Source organism: Hypanus sabinus, chromosome 25 (assembly GCF_030144855.1).
Source record: "Hypanus sabinus isolate sHypSab1 chromosome 25, sHypSab1.hap1, whole genome shotgun sequence".
Lineage (NCBI taxonomy): Eukaryota > Metazoa > Chordata > Chondrichthyes > Myliobatiformes > Dasyatidae > Hypanus > Hypanus sabinus.
Window position 1 is genome coordinate 19,399,458 of NC_082730.1, and position 21,650 is coordinate 19,421,107.

The window sequence follows — 21,650 nt, forward strand, 5'->3', positions numbered from 1 at the left end:
TGTAAAAACAAAATCGTGAAATGGTGAGTTGTGCCAAATACAAGGTGTGCCCAGGAACCCATCACTGGTTGTGCCAAGCTGCAGCTAAAGGGAACCAGTGCAACCCAGTAGAACCTGGGCCTGCTTACCCGTGACCACTTTCATGTAAGAACTGTAAAACGAAGGTTAAACCAGCAGCTAGAATTGATGGGTACGCTCTAGGATGACATATGAATAGGAACTAATGCTGGCAATGTCAAGAGATTTGGATCAATTCTACCAAGAAAGGAAATGCCAGGTAACTACTGTTGTTCCATCAGGGAATATCAGTCATGCCAATTACAGAGTCATAGACGTAGATAAAATGGGCGCCAACTCAACTCATCCATGCAACCAGTTGCATACCTAAGCTAATCTCATTTTTAATTTTTTTTTAAATTGAGATACAGCACAGATTAGGCCCTTCCAGCCCTTCAATACGTGCCACCCACCAATCCCCCGATTTAGTCCTAGCCTAATCACGGGACAATCTACAATGACCAGTTAACCCTCTAACCACCACGGAACCAAAGGAAACCCCCATGGCCACAGGGAGAACGAACAAACTCCTTACAGACAACAGCAGGAACTGCGCTGTAAAGCGTTGTGCTAACCACTGCGCTACCGTGTCACCCTATTTCCTTACATTCGGTTTGTATTCCTCTGAACTTCACTATGTACCTATCCAGATGTCTCTTGAACATTGTGATTGTAGCTCCCACCTGATTCTGAAACTCGGAGAAGTTCAGGGTCTGATTCCACGGGACGAAGCTAACATTACATTCCTGACGTATTCCTCCTCCGCACCGTGGAATTTTAATTGTCAAATCTGTTGGTGGATTTGGCAAGTGAACGGCAGCATCAGATAGTGTAAGACAATATCTTGTTGAGTTACTAGTGACAATCTTCCAGATGCCGGATCCAAAGGAATTGTTTAAGTCCTGGAAATGAAAGATCTTCCGTGAGACAGACTCCCCCGTTCACCTATCTCCTTCCCTCTCTTTGCAGCGGGAAACTATTGGAGACCTCAAGATAACCAACGTGCAGTTGAAACATGCCGGAAGATACACATGCACAGCCCAAACTGTAGTGGATGGCGCCTCAGCATCTGCAGTACTGGTGGTGCGAGGTAAGGAAGATTGGTCAGTTTATTGGAAATGTATAAGTTTCCTCTACCTCCAAGTGAATATAGATCCAACTTCTTCAATCGTTTGTGAAAGGGCAAACCTCTCGTTCCCGGAATTAGCCCATCTGGACTTCCTCCAATTCTGGTCTGACCTTCCTATAATAATAAGACCAAACCTGTATGCAGTACAAAGGATGCTGACTGACTTACAGCCCACACAATTTTAACAATACTTTCTGCCTCTGATTTCTAACACGATTTCTTATCATGAAGGCTAACGAGCCATTTGCTTTCATAGAATATAGTACATTAGGAAGAGTGGAACACATAACAAAATTGCTGGAGGAAGTCGGCAAGTCGGGCAGTATCTATGAAGAGGAATAGGCAGTCAACATTTCAAGTCAAAACTCTTCTTCAGAGTAGGCCCTTCAGCTCACCATGTCTGTGCTGAAGATGCCAATCCAAACCAACTATTTGCTATACTACCTACTACTATTTTGTGCCTCATGCGTAATATCACCTAGATCCATCTGTACCTCACTCGTTTGCAGTCTCTCTCAATTTAGATAATAATCTGCCCTTTGATTCCCAAGAAGGCTGGAGAAGTTGGGATCATCCTACTTAGAACTAGGAAGATTAAGGGTAAATTCAATAGTTCATGCTCAACATCATAAAATGGTTAGTTAAACTGAACTTGCTTCTGTGGTAAACAGATTCAAGGTATCTAATAATAAAACAAGAATCTGATTTGTTGTCACTGACTTACGAGATATGAAATTAGTTTTGCAGCAGCAGTACAATACAAAGACATAGTATTACTCTAAAAATACAATACAAGGAATAATGAAGGAGTGTTCATAGGTATATGGACCCTTCAGAAATCTGAAGTTGGGGGGGAAGAAGCTGTTCCTGAATCATTGAGAGTGGGTCTTCAGGCTTCTGTACCTCCTCTGCAATGCTGGTACTAAAAAGAGGGTGTGTCCCAAATAAATTCAAAGAAAACGTATTATCAAAGTACATATATGTTACATTACAACCCTGAGAAAATCCAAGAAACACCCTAGAATCAAGGAAATGTCGCACTCAGTAGGGCGGACAACCAGTGTGCAAAAGACAACAAACTATAAAACACAACAGAAAAAAAACTTAATAATAATAAATAAATAAACAGGCAATAAGTATTGAGAACATGAGATAATGAGTTCTTGCAAGTGAGTCCTTAGGATTTGGGAACGGTTCAGTGATGGAGCAAGTGAAGTTGATTGAAGTTATTCCCTCTGTTTCAATAGCCTGATGGCTGAGGGGTAGTAACTGTTACTGAATCTAGTGGGGCGAGTCCTGAGGCTCCTGTACCTTCTTCCTGATGGCAGCAGAGAGAAGAGAGCCTGACCTGAGTGGTGCGGGGTCCCTGATGCTGGATGCTGTTTTCCTGCGACAATGCTCCATGTAGATGTGCTCAGTGGTGGGGCTAGCTTAACCCGTGATGGACTGGGCCATATCCTCGACTTTTTCTGGAACTTTCCGTTCAACGGCATTGGTGTTTCCATACCAGGCTGTGATGCACCCAGTCAATATACTCTCCACCACACACCTATAGAAGTGAGTGTTCTTGATAGATGTGCTTTCTTGAGGCACCAGAGAATTGTTTCTCATGCAGTAACCCTCTAGTATCTTTTGATGCCTTTTTTATAGAGATCATTTTATTGAAATATGCAACGTTCTGAGGGCTCTGAATAGGGTGGATGCTGAGGCCATATTTCCCTTTTGCTTCCTTCAATTAAGAAAAGTGGAAGGAAAAGCTTTACTGGATAATTACTGCATATAGTGTTTATTGGTGTTAATGGATGGGCCCACTGTCAATTTTCAAATCACTGGGGATTCGGATTTGAATTTTCAGCTTTTAATTGATATCCAATTGATGTATATTAATTTCTTCAGCCTCCCACATTAATTGCAAATCTTTCTGATGCGGCAAGTGTCACAGGGAAAAGACATACAATCAGTTGCAGGTAGATAAATGGCTGGTTACTTCAATGGGTTCTGGGCCTCTAGATCCAGCAAGCAGCTGGTGTGACAGATGTTTCCATAAGCATTCAATCCCACAAAGGTTCTTTTCATCAAATAATTAAATGGGAAGGCTAATCCTTTGGGATCGCATTTTCATTTCAATCGCTCCCCACAGCTTTGTTTTCTTAAGGAAACAAGGCAAAAACAAGGTTTGATTGGATTTTTTTTCTCCGTGGAATGTCATTTTTTTTTGTTTACCAGCTTGCCAGCACCAACATTGGGTAGGCCATTTGTTGCCATGGTTACACATTTCAATCCTTCTAATCTGGTCTCCTGGAGTCCCCTGGCCATTGAGTCAATCTCACATGGTATTCCCAGCCTCTTTAGGACTAGCCTGGAGTCACCAAGATTAATCTGTAAAATATCAGCATGGGCACCCCTCTGATCCTGGGAATTAACTCGCTGAGTATCCTGCTGTTTCCAATGCCAGTATTTGTCTTCTTTAATAAAGAGATCAAAACTGTGCAGAGGTTCATTTTCAGCAGGGTCCTGTAAAATTGTGAAGATACTTCGGATAGGATTTAGGATCTGAAGCATTAACTCTGATTCGTTTCCACTCTAATTCCGTTATTTCAGAATTCCAGCATCTAAGGGATATTTTAAAATGTTCAGTTACACATCCTGCAGCCCATGAACACTACATTATTTTCGCTCCCTTTCTGCACTATGTGTTTACTTCAATTTTTATGTTTCTTATTGTAGTTTATAATTGTTTATGTATTGCAGCGTACTATACTGCAAAACAGCAAATTCCACAACATATTGCATGTCAGTGATATGAAACCTAATTCTGATTCTGAGTCTGCACACTCTAATAAAAATTATGCAATATAACCTTTGAATTTGGTTGTTGTAGTCCACATAGTGCGTTTTATTTTCCCTTTACAATTTTGCTAATGATTTAAAGATACTGCAGTTGGGGAGTAGTAAAAGTCTTTTTGACTAACAGTGAAGAATCATTCAACTTACTTCATTAGTTGTTTATTTTGGAAGATATAGGCTTTGCTAGCAAGTCCAACATTTACTGCCCTTTTTTAATTGCTTTTGAGAAGGTGATGATGAACTAGCTGCTTGAATCAAGTTCAAGTTCAAGTGTAATTTCATTCAACCATGTTCCTCTAAGGCCAATGTGCGCATATAGTTATGATCCCACACATACAGTCATAAAATTATATCAGCATAAGTCCCTCAATAGCTTGGCCTGAAGATTTGTGGTGCATGGGATGTTGTCCTGAAGCCACATTTCTCCAAGAGTAAGCATTCAACAGTTCCTCTAACTTCCCTCTGGGAAAGGAATTCACTCAATGCTGCTAAGTGACACGGTAGCATAGTGGTTAGCACAACACTTTCCAGTACCACTGACCCAGGTTCAATTCCTGCTGCTACCAGTAAGGAGCTTTTACGTTCTCCCTGTGTGTTTCCTCTGAGTGCTCCATTTTCCTCCCACAGTCCGAAGACCTACCATTTGCTATGTTAATTGGTCATTGCAAAGTGTCTTGTGATCAGGCTAGGATTAAACTGGGGGTTGCTGGGTGGCAAGGACCTATTCCATACTGCATCTCAATAAATAAATACATGAATAAACACAAAGCTCAAACATTCCTAAACTTCTCCGGGCAGAGTATGGAGCCAATGATCCAACTTGGCTTCTCCCTGAGATTTGGCCATCACAGAAGCCAACCTTTAGCTTAGTTGACCATGTGTTGTGAAGAAGGCTGAGAGCACTAGAACAGCAGGGACTGCTGGATTAGGCTGTATCCCCGCCGTATTACTGAAGGCTTGCACTCCTGAATTAGCCATGTTTGTGGCCAAGCTGTTCCAGTTTGGTACTGGTGCCCATGAGGACTCCATCACAGGAAAGCCCTCCCCATTAGTGAGCATGTCTACATGGAACGCTGACAGAAGAAAGCAGCATCCATCATCAAGGACCCTCACCATCCGGACTATGCTCTCTTCTTGCTGCTGCCATCCGGAAGGGTCATTAAGTCCCATACTGCCAGGTTCAGGAACAGTTATTACTGCTCAACCAGAGTGGATAACATAGAACCATAGAAAATAGGTTCAGGAGTAGGCCATTCAGCCCTTCGAGCCTGCACCGCCATTCAGTATGATCATGGCTGATCAGAACCCTGTACCTGCTTTCTCTCCATATCCCCTGATCCCTTTAGCCACGAGGGCCATATCTAACTTCCTCTTAAATATAGCCAATGAACCGGCCTCAACTGTTTCCTGTGGCAGAGAATTCCACAGATTCGCCACTCTCTGTGTGAAGAGGTTTTTCCTCATCTCGGTCCTAAAAGGCTTCCCCTTTATCCTTAAACAGTGACCCCTCGTTCTGGACTTCCCCAACATCGGGAACAATCTTCCTGCATCTAGCCTGTCCCACCCCTTTAGAATTTTATAAGTTTCAATAAGATCCCCCCTCAATCTTCTAAATTCCAGTGAGTATAAGCCTAGTCGATCTAGTCTTTCTTCATATGAAAGTCCTGCCATCCCAGGAATCAATCTGGTGAACCTCAAACATGAACTGATTCCAAAACATATGGACTCACTTTCAAGGACTCTACATCACAGTGTTATTTATTTTTTTATTATTCTTTGTGCAATTACTTATTTGTCAGTCTTTGTTATTTATAATTTTTCATAAATTCCATTGCATTTCATTATTTTCCTGTAAGTGCCTGCAAGAACATGAATCTCAAGCTTGTATACAGTATGGTGATATATAGTACTGTGCAAAAATTTTAGGGAGAGGGAGAGGGAGAGGGGGAGGGGGAGAGGGAGAGGGAGAGGGAGAGGGAGAGGGAGAGAGGGAGAGAGAGAGAGAGAGAGCACGCACACTAGGGAGCCTAAGAATTTTGCACAGTGCTGTAGTAATTTTATGTATTGCACTGTACTGCTGCCACAAAGAAAACCAAATTTCATGACATATGTGAAAGATGATAAACCTGATCCTGATATGGGTCTCTACTGTGGACTGACAGTGGGCAGTGAGAGAGGAGTTATGGTTGGGGAAAGAGGAAGGGAGAGGGGAGCGAGCGGGATCCCACAAAAAGACATTCTATAATGATCAATAAACCAATTGTTTGGAATCACATGACCTTGCCTGGCATCTCAGGGCAGGGGGTGTGGCTGGGGTGGTTTGGGTGCAGACACACCCAGCCACACTCCCCACCCCTCATGCTCCTTCTCTGCCACCTTTCCCACAACCCTCCTGCAATTCTGCACCCTCAGATCACAAAGGACAATGGCTGTGCTTATCAAAGATCAATTATCTTTCTCTTCCCCTCGCTCACTACTGCTGGAGGGGTGCTGATGTCTTGGTTTAAAGAACATAGTTTGTGGATTGGTCTCTGTAGTTCATGTTATGATGTTTTTCTGGTTTCCACTGCTCCTTTTTTTGTTTCTATTTTGTGCAATTTTGATCAGGGTGGACTGGTTCTGTAGCCTGTAGTCAACAAAAACAGCACTAAATTGAACTGAACTAAACTTTACTAACATTCCTAGACTATTTCAATGGTTTTGATCTTTTCCATTCTGTGTTTTTCACTCACTTTGTGCCAATTGTGTAGTTTGTTTCTTTTTTTTCTGCACATTGGTTGTTTGACATCTTGTCACAAGGGGACATGAAGACTGGACCCAAATGCAGGACGCAGGCACTGAAGTACCAGGGGTAGAACAAGTACAACTGAAGGATAGAACAAGATGGGGAGACCGTGGCATGCAAAGGTGATCCTGGGGTTCAGAGAGTTCATGGCAAAGGCAGGACCTTGGCTAGGCTAAAGGATGGGTCTATAAGACAAGGAATGCTGGGAGGATAGTCCCCTGTGTGGGCCACATTACTTCTGGGCAGGGCCCAGCCTCCCAGGCAGGAACACAGGGGCCTGGGCAAGTCACAGGGCACAACCCATTGAGAGCAAGGGGTAGGAAAGGGTCAGAGTCCTCATGGTGGGCCACATAGCTCCTGGGCAGGGCCACCTCCCAGGCAGGAACATGGGGGCCTGGGCAAAACATAGAGCACATCAGCAGGTTGCAGGGCACCACCCATCAGAAGAGAGGGGCAGGAAAGGGTCAGAGTCCCCCCCCACCAGGCAACAGCAGTCCAGCCTGCTTACCCAACAGAGGCAAGGGATCAGAAGGGAGCTCAGTCCAGGCTGACCACAAGAACAGACTTACAGAACTCAATGATTAACAGTGGGTACTCCAAGCCAGGGTCAAAAACAGGATAGCCAAACAGCACTAACAAGACAAACAGAGGACCAGGACAAAACCACTTCCTCAAACTAGACTCAGTTCCAGAGCCCTTTATATCCACTTGCAAGCCGATTGCCATCAGGTGCACCTCCTTAAGCCAAGATGATCCTATTTGGGCTCAAGGGTAAAAGGAGGGGCGGCTACAAGACCTGGAGTCCGGAGTTCATGGACCAGATCAAGACCTGGAAAGCGGGTTCCGGACCGGACCGGACCGGACCGGACCATAACACATCTCTTTTGATCTCATCCTATGGCGTTTCTTTGTTTCATGGCTGTCTGTGGGAAGACAAATATCAGGATTATATACTGCATACATAAATTGATAATTAATGCACCTTAAATCTTTAACCCTTTTTGCCAGGGTCACAATTGCTAATTTCAAGGTGTTTGGAGGAGAGCATAGAGGGGATATCAGAGAATTTTTTACACAGAGAGTAATAATTGCCTGGATGCCCTGGTGTGGGTTGTGGTTGAGGCTGATACGTTAGGGACATTTAAGAGATTCTTAGATAAGCACATGGACAAAAGAAAAATGGTGGGCTGTGGGGTATGTGGGAGGGAAAGGTTAGATTGATCTTGGAGCAAGTTAGGAGATTGGCACAACATCGTGATCCAAAGGGATCGTTGCATCGTAACGATCTATGTTCGTTGCAGCATGTATGCCGCAAGGCCAACTGTGGATAACACTCGGGCAAGAGACAATAAGTAGTGAATAAAATCTATGTCACATAAGTAACAGAAACTGTCTATCTACAATACGAGAAAGAACCGTACTGTAAATTGCCAACATCAACATCCTAGTGGTCATGAATTGGCAGAAGCTCAAATGGACCAGTCACTTGGGCTTCAAGAGCGAATCAGAAGCTGGGTAACCTACATGAGTGATTCATATCTTCAGACTCCACGACCTTTCCTCCATCTACAATTTATCCTTTGCTTTTCTACACCTGAATGATTATCGCACACATGAAACACTCAGAAGACTGTAGACTCAGTCGTCTCCATTATGGACAGCAGCCTCCGTACCATCGAGGATACCTTCAAAAGGCCATGCCTCAGGAAGGCAGCATCCATCAGGAAGGACAATCGTCAACCAGGACATGCTGTCATCAGGGAGGAAGTACAGGAGCCTGAAGATACACACTCAAAATTTTAGGCACAGTTTCTTCCCTTCTACCATAGATATCTGAACCCATGATCACCATCTCTCTATTTTGTTCTCTTTTTGCAAAATTTAAAAAAATGTTTTTTATTAAAATTTATAGTTTTATAATAGACAATAGGTGCAGAAGTAGACCATTCGGCCCCTCGAGTCTGCACCGCCATTCTGAGATCATGGCTGATCATTCACTATCAATACCCAGTCCCTGCCTTGTCCCCATATCCCTTGATTCCCCTATCCATCAGATATCTATCTAGTACTAGACAATGGGGTGACCCGTTGGGGCACCCTTTGAGAGAATCGAAATAGAGCTGCCCTGCCCTTTCATTCCGCTTGGTGTCGCTGCTGAGGCTGGCCGCGCTCATGCGTCGTGGTGTCGCGTCCCAATTTCCATGATGGTGGATTGGCTCTCGGGTGAAAGCGGGGCTGTTGATTTTGGCAAATAAGCAATTTTATACGTATATGATCCTGAACTTTGCTTGCATTCTGTAAGTTAGCACATTTTAAGTCGATTTAACAAAAAAAAAAGTGCTGTTGTAATGCACCATTTGCGCTAATTGGAAGTCACAAACAGACAAGCAGACAGAGCATGGGACTTTTAGTTGTATATAGATTTCACTGTATTGCTGCCGTAAAACAAAAAAAAAATCATGACACCACGTGCAGGCTCCTCTCCGAACTGTACGACACCCTGATTTGCAAGTATGTTCAGTGGCCGCTTTATTAGGTACACCTGTACACCTCCTCGTTCATGTAAGTACCTAATCAGCCAATCAGGAGGCAGCAACTCAATGCATAGCAACATGCAGACATGGTCAAGAGGTTCAGTTCTTGTTCAGACCAAACATCAGAATTGGGAAGAAAAGTGATCTATCGATTGTAGAGACTTTGAAAGTGAGTCTAAAGGTCATATAATCAGTTCAGTTGAGGTCAGTGAAGTGATCCACACTGGTTCAGGTCATCGTATTACAACAATTCCAAAACTTCATACCGATTAACAAAAAATAACAGAAATCTAATCAATTTTTACTTTCTGGGAAGCTGACAGAAATGTTAGCATTTTCACCCTATTCGGGAATGCCTACTAAATTGATCCAGGGCCTGCTTGAGATCAATTGACTTGCAACTGATCTTGGTTTTGCCTATTTCATAAATTTAGCCATAGATTCCACAGTCATGCACAGATCGACTTTTGTGTTAAATAAAACACACTTTGTGCTTCAGGAATATAACAATAAAAGTCAATCTTTTAAGATTGAAAATGATCGATTCGATGGTCCCGTTCCCCATATTAGGAATGGGGAAAGATATACTGGCCTTGCTTGCGAATCAAACATCCTAAAAATATCGCGGCTTAAAAATAGTTCCAAATCCATTTGGCTGCTTTCAGCTTTGCGAACTGCTTTTGTTTCACATGAGAGGCATAGAAAAGATAAATAAGTAGTTTCTGTTTCTCATAGCTGGGTTGCTGATAACCAGAGGTCATGGAGTTAAGAGGAGGTTTAAAGGAGATCTATGAAAGGGGTTGGATTAAGGGACTAAATTCTTTACAGCATGACCAGGTTGTACCTGGAATGAGCTGCTAGAGGAGGCAGTAGGGACAGGAAGAACTGAACAGGTACCTGATTGCAGTCAAGTCAAATTTATGGTTGAGGTGCAGGAGCAATGAAAAACTTGCAGCAGTATCTCAGGCACAAAGATACAGACAACACATAGAAAAGAAACTAGACAGGATGCCGGAGAAAAGGCCTGTACAAACAAGGTACAGGTACAGCAGGCAGTGAAGAAAGCTAATGGCATGTTGGCCTTCATAACAAGGGGAGTTGAGTATAGGAGCAAAGAGGCCCTTCTGCAGTTGTACAGGGCCCTGGTGAGACCACACCTGGAGCATTGTGTGCAGTTTTGGTCTCCAAATTTGAGAAAGAATATTCTTGCTATTGAGGGAGTGCACCGTAGGTTCACGAGGTTAATTCCCGGGATGGCAGGACTGTCTTATGTTGAAAGATTGGAGCGACTGGGCTTGTATACACTGGAATTTAGAAGGATGAGAGAGGATCTGATTGAAAGATATAAGATTATCAAGGGATTGGACACACTAGAGGCAGGAAACATGTTCCTGATGTTGGGGGAGTCTAGAACCAAAAGCCACAGTTTAAGAATAAGGGGTAGGCCATTTAGAACAGAGTTGAGGAAAAACTTTTTCACCCAGAAAGTTATGGATCTGTGGAATGCTTTGCCTCAGAAGGCAGTGGAGGCCAATTCTCTTTATGCTTTCAAGAAAGAGTTAGAAAGAGCTCTTTAAGGTAGCGGAGTCAAAGGATATGGGGGAGAAGGCAGGAACGGGGTACTGATTGTGGATGATCAGCCATGATCACAGTGAATGGCGGTGCTGTCTCGAAGGGCCAAACGGCCTACTCCTGCACCTATTGTCTAAGATATTATGCAAAAAGTATAATCAGTGACAAGTCCATGTTACCTCGAAATGATCATTGTTACCTGCACTACACTTTTTCAGTAACTTTTATATTATTATTAAATAAATAAATTTATTAACTTTTATTTTGTTCTGCAAAGTTATTGTTCTACCTTCTTCCAGCTTAACACATTGTATAATGTGTAAACAGTATGCAAGACAAGCTTTTCACAATATCTTGGTGCATGTGACAATAATAAGCCAATACCAATAGTGCGCTGGCCCATGGAGTAGAGGCATCCACACCGGACTTCGAGGCGAGTGACCCCAGGTTCGAATCCGGCCGGCTCCTTGCACGCTTTCCATCTGTGCTGGGTTGAGCACCGAGCTAGTAATACAGCCTCATAAAAAAACAGACAAAAATGCTAAAGAAACGGCAAGGTTACCACCACAGGGCGCGGACAGGAACAACAGCAACAAAACCAGTCGTGTTCCATTGCTTATGTAGGATTAGGGTTGTGCAGGCCAGTTCAAGAACCTGATGGTTTTAGAAAGGTAGTTGTTCCTGAACTTGGTGGTGCTGAAAATCTGGAGACCATGGGATTAATACAGGCAAGTGAGATTATTATATGTCTGTAGGCCTCCGTTAGTCTCGATAGATCATGGATTTGCACCTTGGAAAGTTTCCAAGGCGCAAGCCTGGGAATACCGGCAGTTGCCCAAGCTGCAAGTCTCCCCTCTCTATGCCACCAATGTTGTCCAAGGGAAGGGCACTAGGACCCATATAGCTTGGCACCAGTGTCGTCACAGAGCAATGTGTGGTTAAGTGCCTTGCTCAAGGACACACACGCAGCCTCAGCCAAGGCTCGAACTAGCAACCTTCAGATAACTAGGTATAGGCATGATGGCCAGCGTAGATGCAGTGGGCCAAAAGGCCTGTTTCTATACTGTACAATTCTCTGATTCTATGGCTCAATTCTCAGCCCTTCCTTTCTCAACTCTAGATATTTTTCTTCCATTATTTATTTTCGAGACCTGTCCTAAGGTCTACAGCTGAGGCAGGTTTTGCAAGTTCTTTGTATCAGCCTGTTGCCCCCCCCCCCCTTTGCTACTTTTCCCAAAGTCATTTGCTTTACTACCTCCTCCGCTTCCAGCACCTACAGTGCATAGCTTTGTGTTGGAGAGTTAAATGATATGCTGCATCAGTCGCAATCATCATCGTCCTGCCTTCATTCCAGCCACACACCCAACAGCCATGAGCCCTGAGGTCTTTCGCTCCCTTAGCCTTTCTGATTCTACTTCCACCTCTGAGGTGCCCTTTAGAACCTGTCTTCATGACCAAGGTTTTGACTATATTATGTCCTAATGCAGCTAAGCAACAGATGCTTATGGTCAAGGCCTTGGAGTTATATAAATGTATGTTGTTGTGTTTATTTCCCAGGTCCACCAGGTCCTCCTGGAGGTGTTGTGGTGAAGGAAATCAATGATACAGCTGTGTTGCTAAGCTGGAGCAGAGGCTACGACAACCACAGCCCAATCGGCAGGTACATAATACAAGCCAGGACACTGCTATCTGAGGAGTGGAAGAGTGTCAGGACAGGTATAGTCAACACCACGCTCTGTCTGTTCTCTTTATAGGTTTGGGACTGATCCTGGCTGGTATAGTACATATTTACCTCAGCCCGTCACCCCCTGCTGGGGCATAGGCCACCAACAGCAGTTCGCCAGAATCCTCCGCCCCGGGCCTGTCTTGCAAGTTGTTACCAAGTGTAATCCATCTTCAGAGATTCTTCCTCTCCCAGGGATGAGGTCTCTGGAGCTTCTGTTGGCATTTTTTAGCTCTGAGATGGGGTTGCCAGCTCCATAGCCAACCCTCCTTTCGTGGCCGGTCTTGGGACCGTCCATGGTAGAGTTGCCTGGAATAACAAAAGTGATTTGATTCAGGCTTTCAGGATTTCTTGGTTAATGGTAGAAGTCCATGCTGTAAAAAAGACTGGGAGCCCCTGGAGTAGACCAATTCTTTCTACATTAGTGTGTGTTGAATTGTTACATTATATAGTGTAAGGTGCTACATTTTGGTAGGAATAATCAAAATAGGACATACATGGTAAATGGTAGGGCATTGAGGAATTTAGAAGAACAGAGTGATCTAGGAATAATGGTGCATAGTTCCCCGAAGGTGGAATCTCATGTGGATAGGGTGGTGAAGAAAGCTTTTGGTATGCTGGCCTTTATAAATCAGAGCATTGAGTATAGGAGTTGGGATGTAATGTTAAAATTGTACAAGGCATTGGTGAGGCCAAATTTGGAGTATTGTGTACAGTTCTGGTCACCGAATTATAGGAAAGATGTCAACAAATTAGAGAGAGTATAGAGGAGATTGACTAGAATGTTACCTGGGTTTCAGCACGTAAGTTACAGAGAAAGATTGAACAAGTTAGGTTTTTATTCTTTGGAGCATAGAAGGTTAAGAGGGGACATGATAGAGATATTTAAAATTATGAGGGGGATAAACAGAGTTGACGTGGATAGGCTTTTTCCATTGAGAGTTGGGGAAATTCAAACAAGAGGACATGAGTTGAGAGTTAAGGGGCAAAAGTTTAGGGGTAACATGAGGGGGAACTTCTTTACTCAGAGAGTGGTAGCTGTGTGGAACGAGCTTCCAGTAGAAGTGGTAGAAACAGGTTCGATTTTGTCATTTTAAAAAAATTGGATAGGTATATGGACAGGAAAGGAATGGAGGGTTATGGGCTGAGTGCAGGTAGGTGGGACTAGGTGAGAGTAAGCGTTCGGCATGGACTAGAAGGGCTGAGATGGCCTGTTTCTGTGCTGTAATTGTTATATGGTTATATAATCCACCCATTGTATAGCTGAAGACTAGGCAATGATGGAGCAGCACGATATCCCTGTTTCATTGTGGATCAACACGTACATTTAATTATTAATATAGGAACTAAACTGTAGGGACGCAAGGAATCTAAGACGCAAAATATAACCATAAGCTTGGAACCAAACCTTATCAGGAAAGAACTATTAAAATATTTCATAAGGTTCATTATTAATCAATTTAATGTTAAAACTGATGGTTCATTGCCAATAGATGTAGAACTATTTGAAGTAAAGGGGAAGAATGCTGATTGGTGGCCAAGGGGCTGAATGGCCTCCCATATAAAGAACAGGAACAGGAGGAAGGACGTGTAGCTCCCCCTCTATCCTGCTGGGCAATCCAGTAGGTTCATGGCTGATCTAGTTGTTGGACATAGCTCCTCTTTCCCAGAATTCCCTAGAATTCTTGATTCCCCATTGCACAAAATCTATGTCTGCCCTGAATACAATTAATGACTCTGCATTGCCAGCTCCGGAAGTTTCAAAGCACACACAGAGAAGAAAAACGCCCTCATGTTATCAGAAATAGGTGACCCATTACTTTGAGGCTTTGGCCCCGGGTTTTCCTGTATCCCAACTTGAGCCAAGAGAAAAACGCTCCAAACACTAATCCCCGACAACAATCGTCTCTTTGCAGGTATCTGCAAAACCAGAGCAAACCTGGAGAAACACATAACATGCTAGGGGAACCCAACATGCCGGACAGCATCTTTGGAGAGAAATTGACAGTTAATACTTCAGGGCGAGAAACTCAAACCCATTTCACTCCATAGGTGCTTCCTAACTCTTTAAATTCCTCAGCACCTTATGTGTGGCTGCCAGTTCCAGCATCTGCAGTCTGTTGTGTCTCAAAAGAGTTCGTTCTGCACTGTGCGATGGATGGACTGAGATGTCCACTGTCCACTGAATATCCAGAGTTCATGCAACCTGAAAATCAGTGATTTTTCTCTTCCCTTTTACTTGTAGCTTTCATTTTCCCCCAAGTGAATTTCTGACATTTAAAAAAAAGGATCTAGTGCTTTTCTGGCATGTATGACACAAAGCACTTCTCGGGTTTCCAGTCGGCTACAAGTGTCAACGTTAACTGACGTTTTGATGGCAAACTCTATCATCTTCATCAGGGATGATACCTAGGCACGAGTAGTCCAGGGGTATACATACTCAACTCCTGTCATCCATCCCTCCTGATTGGTTAGTCCTCAACCAATTGGATTTCTGCTGCCCTACCTGGGAGTATGATTTTAAACAAGGTGGGACAGTAGAAACCTGATTGGTTGAGGACTAACCAATCAGGAGGGCCAGACAACGGGAGTTGTGTGTATATATACCACCAGACTAGAAATGCCTGGGCATCATCCCTGTTGAGATGTGGAGCTTGTCATCGAAACATCTGTTAAAATTGACACTGTACTCCGCTGGAAGCCTGAGAAGGGTTTATGCATTCTGATACTTACTTTCATCTGATTTTCATCAGCTGTTTTCATCAATGTTTCCTTGCTCAAGAGAGAAAATCCACCCATGTAGGTGCTAGAGGGTTCCACCTGTTGTCCACACTGGTTTCTGTTTAACTATACACCCCTTGCAGTGTACAGAGTGGTACGGGCTTGCTGATCTCTGAAAGTCACAGCCAGGGTGCTGAAATCAATCATTTTCAATTCACTGGAGCCCACATTCCATTTTAATCACACAAAAGGCCAAACTGTAATTTGCCAGGAGCTGTTAGTTTGCAGAGGTATGAACCTTTTCCTCTCATCCGAAGTAATTGGCCGTGGGTGGCTATGGTATGGAGAATGCTGTTCTTTTTCATTTCTTTAATGTTCTCATTTCTCCTACAATTGTACTTTCACATCTCTAGGTGTTTTGAGATTTACAGACCCTCAGACCAGCATTTGGTCCAGTCAGCAAAGACTTGGCTTCAACACTGTCTGCTCAGGGAGTCAATTTCACTGAATTCTTGGTGAAATTTCAGGGGTTACATTTAATGAGATTCCTTCAAGAATTGAAGATGTAAGTCTCCATGAAACTGCTGTGAGCAGAAGTCCTGGGTTCGGAGTTAAAGGGGGCATTGGAAATCATGATTGCGCAGTCATTTTTGTCTCAGTAATATTGAATTCAGAGCAGAAGAACAGGAAAGTCTATTTAAATGCTTGTGGGCTTTTAATTCCCAAGGACTAGGTCGAGCAGGAATTGGTAATCCTTCACCCCCCTCCCCCACCATTTAGCAATCATAAAGGGGGCTTTGTGGGGTTAAAATGTCTGCTATGCATTTCTCCAGCCCCACCATTAGGTCTACCAGCATGCAGTGCCAAGTTAAACTAAATCCCTTCTGCCTGTGCGTAATTTCAACCTGTCACTGAGAGCAGCAAGAATTGTGGGTGGGTCAGTGAAGTTGTCAGTACTTGTCCTCTGTGAACTCACACTCACACTTCAAAAGACAGGGATCTTATAAATCGATACCGGCCTGCTTTAATTGTGGTAGTTGCTGACTTTTATCTTTTACATTATAATCTCTTCAAGGTGTTATAGTGTTGCCATCCCATAATCAGCACATAGCACCTATCGGCATGAGTCTCACGCCCATCGCGTTCAAGTAGGAGGAGCCAATCACCTAATGTGGATAGAACAGATAGGGTGACACTTTAAGCAGCAGCAGTCGGGGTGCATTCCCGCAGCAAGGAATCGTCCCATGACAGCATGAGTTCAAAGGTCCATTTATTATCAAAGTGTACAACTCAGATATTCTTCTGCCCCGGATAGCCTCGAAACCAAGAAAGCCAAAGAAGGGCAGCGCGATCCTCTGGCTGCTCCAGTTTCCTCCCACATTCCGTACACGCACAGGTAAAACGTGTGGCCATGCCACACTGGCACCGGAAGCGTGGCGACACTTGCGGGCTCCCCCTCGGACTGTATTGATCGTTGACGGAAACGACGATTTTCACTATATGGTTTGATGTACATGTGACAAATAAAGCTAATCTTTATCTTCCATTAAAAGATCTTTAATTCTTCGGGGTTGCATCTGTTTAGCTCCGCAGCACATAGAAGGCAACCTGGAGTCAGCCTGGGTAATAAACCTTATCCCATGGATGGATTATGAATTCCGAGTCATAGCCAGCAACATCTTGGGCACTGGTGATCCCAGCCTGCCCTCACAGACAATACGCACCAAAGAAGCAGGTAAGTAAGAGTTACAGACTCAGTACATCCCCTTCCTTGAATGATCATATTCTGTTTATGATATGTTATGATATATTGTATTCTTCTTCCTTTTACTATGTTAATGTACAGATAATGTAATGTATGACAAGATCTGCCTGGATGGCACGTAGACATAGAACTTAGAAATCTACAGCACATCACAGGCCCTTCAGCCCACAATGTTGTGCTGGCCATGTAACCTACTCTAGAATTTCCCTAGCACATAGCCCTCTATTTTTCTAAGCTCCACGTACCTATCTAAGAGGCTCTTAAACGACCCTACTGTATCCACTTCCACCACCACTGCTGGCAGTGCATTCCACGCACCCACCACTCTCTGTGTGGAAAACCTACCCCCGACATCCCCTCGGTACGTATTTCCAAGCACCTTAAAACTGTGCCCCCTCGTGTTAGCCATTTCAGCCCTGGGAAATAGCCTCTGGCTATCCACATGATCAATGCCCCTCATCATCTTACACACCTCTATCAGGTCACCTTCTCATCCTTTGTCGCTCCAAGGGGGAAAGGCGGAGTTCACTCAACCTGTTCTCATAAGGTACTTCTTTAAGGTATTCTCATAAGGTAAACAAAAACCTTTCATTCCGTCTTGGTGCTCATGACGATACTAAGCCAACATTCATAATAATAAAAAATAATGTCTGATTTTAAACACGTTTAAAGAAACAAAAATGCCACAGGGTGGCTGACTGCAATAAAATGGACGAATAGATTAGAAACATCTTAAAGGCTGTGAGAGAGACGGATAAGCCTAGAGAGGGAATTCTGGAGCATTTCCACCATTGGTGGTGGAATTAAAGTCATGGACAACCCCGAAACAAGGACTGAAAAAAATAAAGGGATCTTGGAGGAATTTACAGCACAAGGACATTGCAAATGAAATTTGAAATCCCTTATTAATGATTTTATGTTAGTACTATTTAACGCAAGCTCCTGCAACATCCAGGGAACTCCATCACATGTTGGCAAGTTGAAGCAAAGGTTTAACAAGGTGGAAATTCAGAAAATGCTAGAGTTTTGAAATTTGTACAACGTGGCCTGGCAGAGTCTGTGGGGAGTGAAATGGTTAACATTTCAAATTAAACACCATTCATCAAAATGGGAAAACTAACAATAATAATATATCTATAAAAATAATGGTACATTCCTAAAGAATCCCAGGGAATATTGATTTTATCAAACAGCGGCACATTCCCAGAGATCCTGGCCAACTTTGGTGGAATCTCAGAGAGCCTCAACACATTCTCTGTCTGGAAACAGAGACTGAAATCAATTTCAAACAAGGGAAAATCTGCTGATACTGGAAATCCAAGCAACACACCCTTCAGTCCTGATGATGGGTCTTGGCCTGAAACATCAACTGTACTCCTTTCCATTGATTCTGCCTGGCCTGCCATTTTGTGTGTGTTGCCTGAAATCAATTTTGTCCACTTTGCAGCAAGTGGCATGGAGAGGTACTTGATGGTCACAGTAGGCTAAAGGGTTTGTTTCCGTGCTGTGTAACTCCATGAGTTTAAGACCTCCCAAAATTTGGCATTTTTTAAGTGTTACCATTTGAATAGGGAGGTGCAGTGGAGATGTGTTTCTACCAAAGGAGGTGTAAGGCGCTACTTCCCTCCGCTAGCCTGCTGGTCACCTTTGGGCAAGGCCTGGAAACTGCTTGGTCCCCTGATCAGGGTCATGTGAAGCCATGGAAGCAGGTGGGGGCTCCCACCACCCCCTGTCCTCATCACATTCTACAGGGGTTGTATTGAGAGCATCCTGAGCAGCTGCATCACTGCCTGGTTCGGAAATTGCACCATCTTCGATTGCGGGACCCTGCAGCGGATAGTGAGGTCAGCTGAGAAGATCATCAGGGTCTCAGTTCCCACTATTACATACATTTACACTACACACTGCATCCACAAAACAAACAGCATTATGAAGGACCCCACGCACTCCTCATACAAACTCTTCTCCCTGCTGCCATCTGGCAAAAGGCACCGAAGCATTCGGGCTCTCACGACCAGCCTATGCAACAGTTTCTTCCCCCAAGCCATCAGACTCCTCAATACCCAGAGTCTAGACTGACATCTACATCATTTATTACTTTATTGAAATTTGTCTTCTACTGTACCTATTGTCTTGCTTATTAACTATTGTACTGCCCTGCACTGTTTTGTGCACTTAATGTAGTCCTGTGTAGGTCTTTAGTGTAGTTTTTGTGTTGTTTTACACAGTCTAGTGTAGCCTTGAGCTGTCTCACATAGTCTAGTGTAGTTTTGTGTTGTTTCATGTATCACCATGGTATCATCATGGTATCACCATGGTCCTGTTGGTTCGTTTTTACTGTGTACTGTAGCAGCAGTTTATGGTCAAAATAGCAATAAAAAGCCCCTTGACTTGACAATCAAGAATCTATCAACCTCTGCCTTAAATATACATCAAGACTTTTCCTCCACTGCTGCCTGTGACAATGAATTCCAAAGTTTCACCGCTCCCTGGATAAAGAAATTCCTCTTCACCTTCTTTCTAAAAGGACGCCCCTCTATTCTGAGACTGTGTCCTCAAGTCTGAGACTCTCTCACCAGAGGAAACATTCTCTCCACATCCACTCTGTCAAGGCCTTTCACCATTCGATAGGTTTCAAAGAGGTCACCCCTCATTCTTCTGAATTCAAGTGAGAACAGGCCCAGAGCCATCCAACGTTCTTCATATGACAAGTCATTCAATCCTGGAATCATTTTAATGAACCTCCTTTGAAGCCTCCCCAGTTTCAGCACATCCTTCCTAAGATAAGGGGCGCAAAACTGCTCACAGTACTCCGTGTGAGGACTCAGCGGTGCTTTATAAAAGTCTCAACATTACATCCTTGCTTTTATATTCTACTCCTCTTGAAATGAATGCTAACGTCACATTTGTCTTCCTTATCACGGACTCAACCTGCAAATTAACCTTTGAAGAATCCTGAACAAAGACTCCCAAGTCCCTTTTCACCTCAGTTTTTTGTATTTTCTTTCCATTTAAAAAATAGCCAACCCTTTTATTTCTTCTACCAAAGTGTGTAATCATACACTTTCCGACACTGTAGTCCATCTGCTATTTCTTTGCCCATTTTCCTAATCTAAGTCCTTCTTCAAAACTACCTGCCTCTCCATTTATCTTCATATCGTCCGCAAACTTTGCAGCAAAGCCATCAATTCCATCATCCAAATTACTATCATATAACGTATAAAGAATCAGTCACAACACAGACCCCTGTACAACACCACTAATCACTGCAGCCTGTCAAAAAAAGCTCACTCTATTCCCACTTTTTGCCTCCTGCCAATCAATCACTGTTTTATCCACGCTAGAATCTTTCCTGTGATGCTATGGGCTTGTAGCTTGTTAAACAGCCTCATGTGTGGCACCTTCTCAAAGGCCTTCTGAAAATCCAAGTACACAACAACAAGCAATTCTCCTTTGCCTATCCTGCTTGTTGTTTTTTCAAAGAATTCCAACAGATTTTTCAGGCAAGATTTTCCCTTGAGGAAACCGTGCTGAGTGCAGCCTATTTTATCATGGGCCTCCAAATACCCCTGAGACCTCATCCATAATAATCGAGTTCAACATCAAGGAGGTCACACTAACTGGCCTATAGCTGCCTTTCTTCTGCCTCTGTCTCTTCTTGAAGGGTAGAGTGACATTTGCAATTTTCTAGTCTGCCAGAACCATTCTAGAATCCAAGATTCTTGAAAGATCATTACTAACGCTGCTGCGATCTCTTCAGCCTCCTCTTTCAGAACTCTGGGGTGTACACCATCTAGTCCAAGTGACTTTATCTGCCTTCAGACCTTTCAGTTTCCTTCTCTCTAGTGATGGTAACATCACACACTTTATGACCCCTGACACCTGGAACTTCCACTATTCTGCTTGTGTCTTCCAATGTGAAGAGTGATGCAAAATACTTTTTCAGTTCATCTACCGTTTCTTTGTATCCCATTACTACCTCTCTAGTATTGTTTTCCAGTGCTCCAACATCCACTCTCACCTCTCTTTTACTCTTTATGTCTCTGAAGAAACTTTTGGTATCCTCTTTAATATTATTGGCTACCCTACTTTCATATTCCATCTTTACCTTCTTAATGACTTTTTTAGTTGCTTTCTGTTGATTTGTGAAAGCTTCCCCATCCTCCAACTTCCCCTAATATTTGCTCTAATATATTCCCCCTCTTTGGCATTTATGCTGGTTTTGACTTCTCTTGTTAGCCTTGGTTGTGTCATCTTTCTTTTAGAAAAGTTCTTCCTCTTTGGCATGTATATATCCTGTGCCTTCCGTATTGCTTCCAGAAATTCCAGCCATTGCTGCTCTGCCATCATCCCTGCCAGTGTTCTTTTCCAATCAATTCTGGCAAACACTTCTCTCGTGCCTCCGTAATGCCCCTTACCCTATTGATACATCTGACTTTAGCTTCTCTTTCTCAAATTTCAGGGTGAATTCAATCATATTATGATCACTTGCCCCCAGGGGTTCTTCTACCTCAAGG

At 43.4% G+C, this 21,650-nt stretch overlaps 1 protein-coding gene across 1 annotated transcript in view; it reads left to right on the plus strand.

Moving 5' to 3' along the window:
- The window catches only part of cntn2 (contactin 2), a 229,430-nt gene that overhangs the window by 176,370 nt on the left and 31,410 nt on the right, over window positions 1-21,650 (plus strand). The window contains exons 14-16 of the mRNA XM_059950245.1: window positions 1,027-1,147; window positions 12,482-12,640; window positions 16,954-17,103. Coding sequence (XP_059806228.1) covers window positions 1,027-1,147; window positions 12,482-12,640; window positions 16,954-17,103 — 430 coding nt within the window. The remainder of the gene's footprint in view (window positions 1-1,026; window positions 1,148-12,481; window positions 12,641-16,953; window positions 17,104-21,650) is intronic.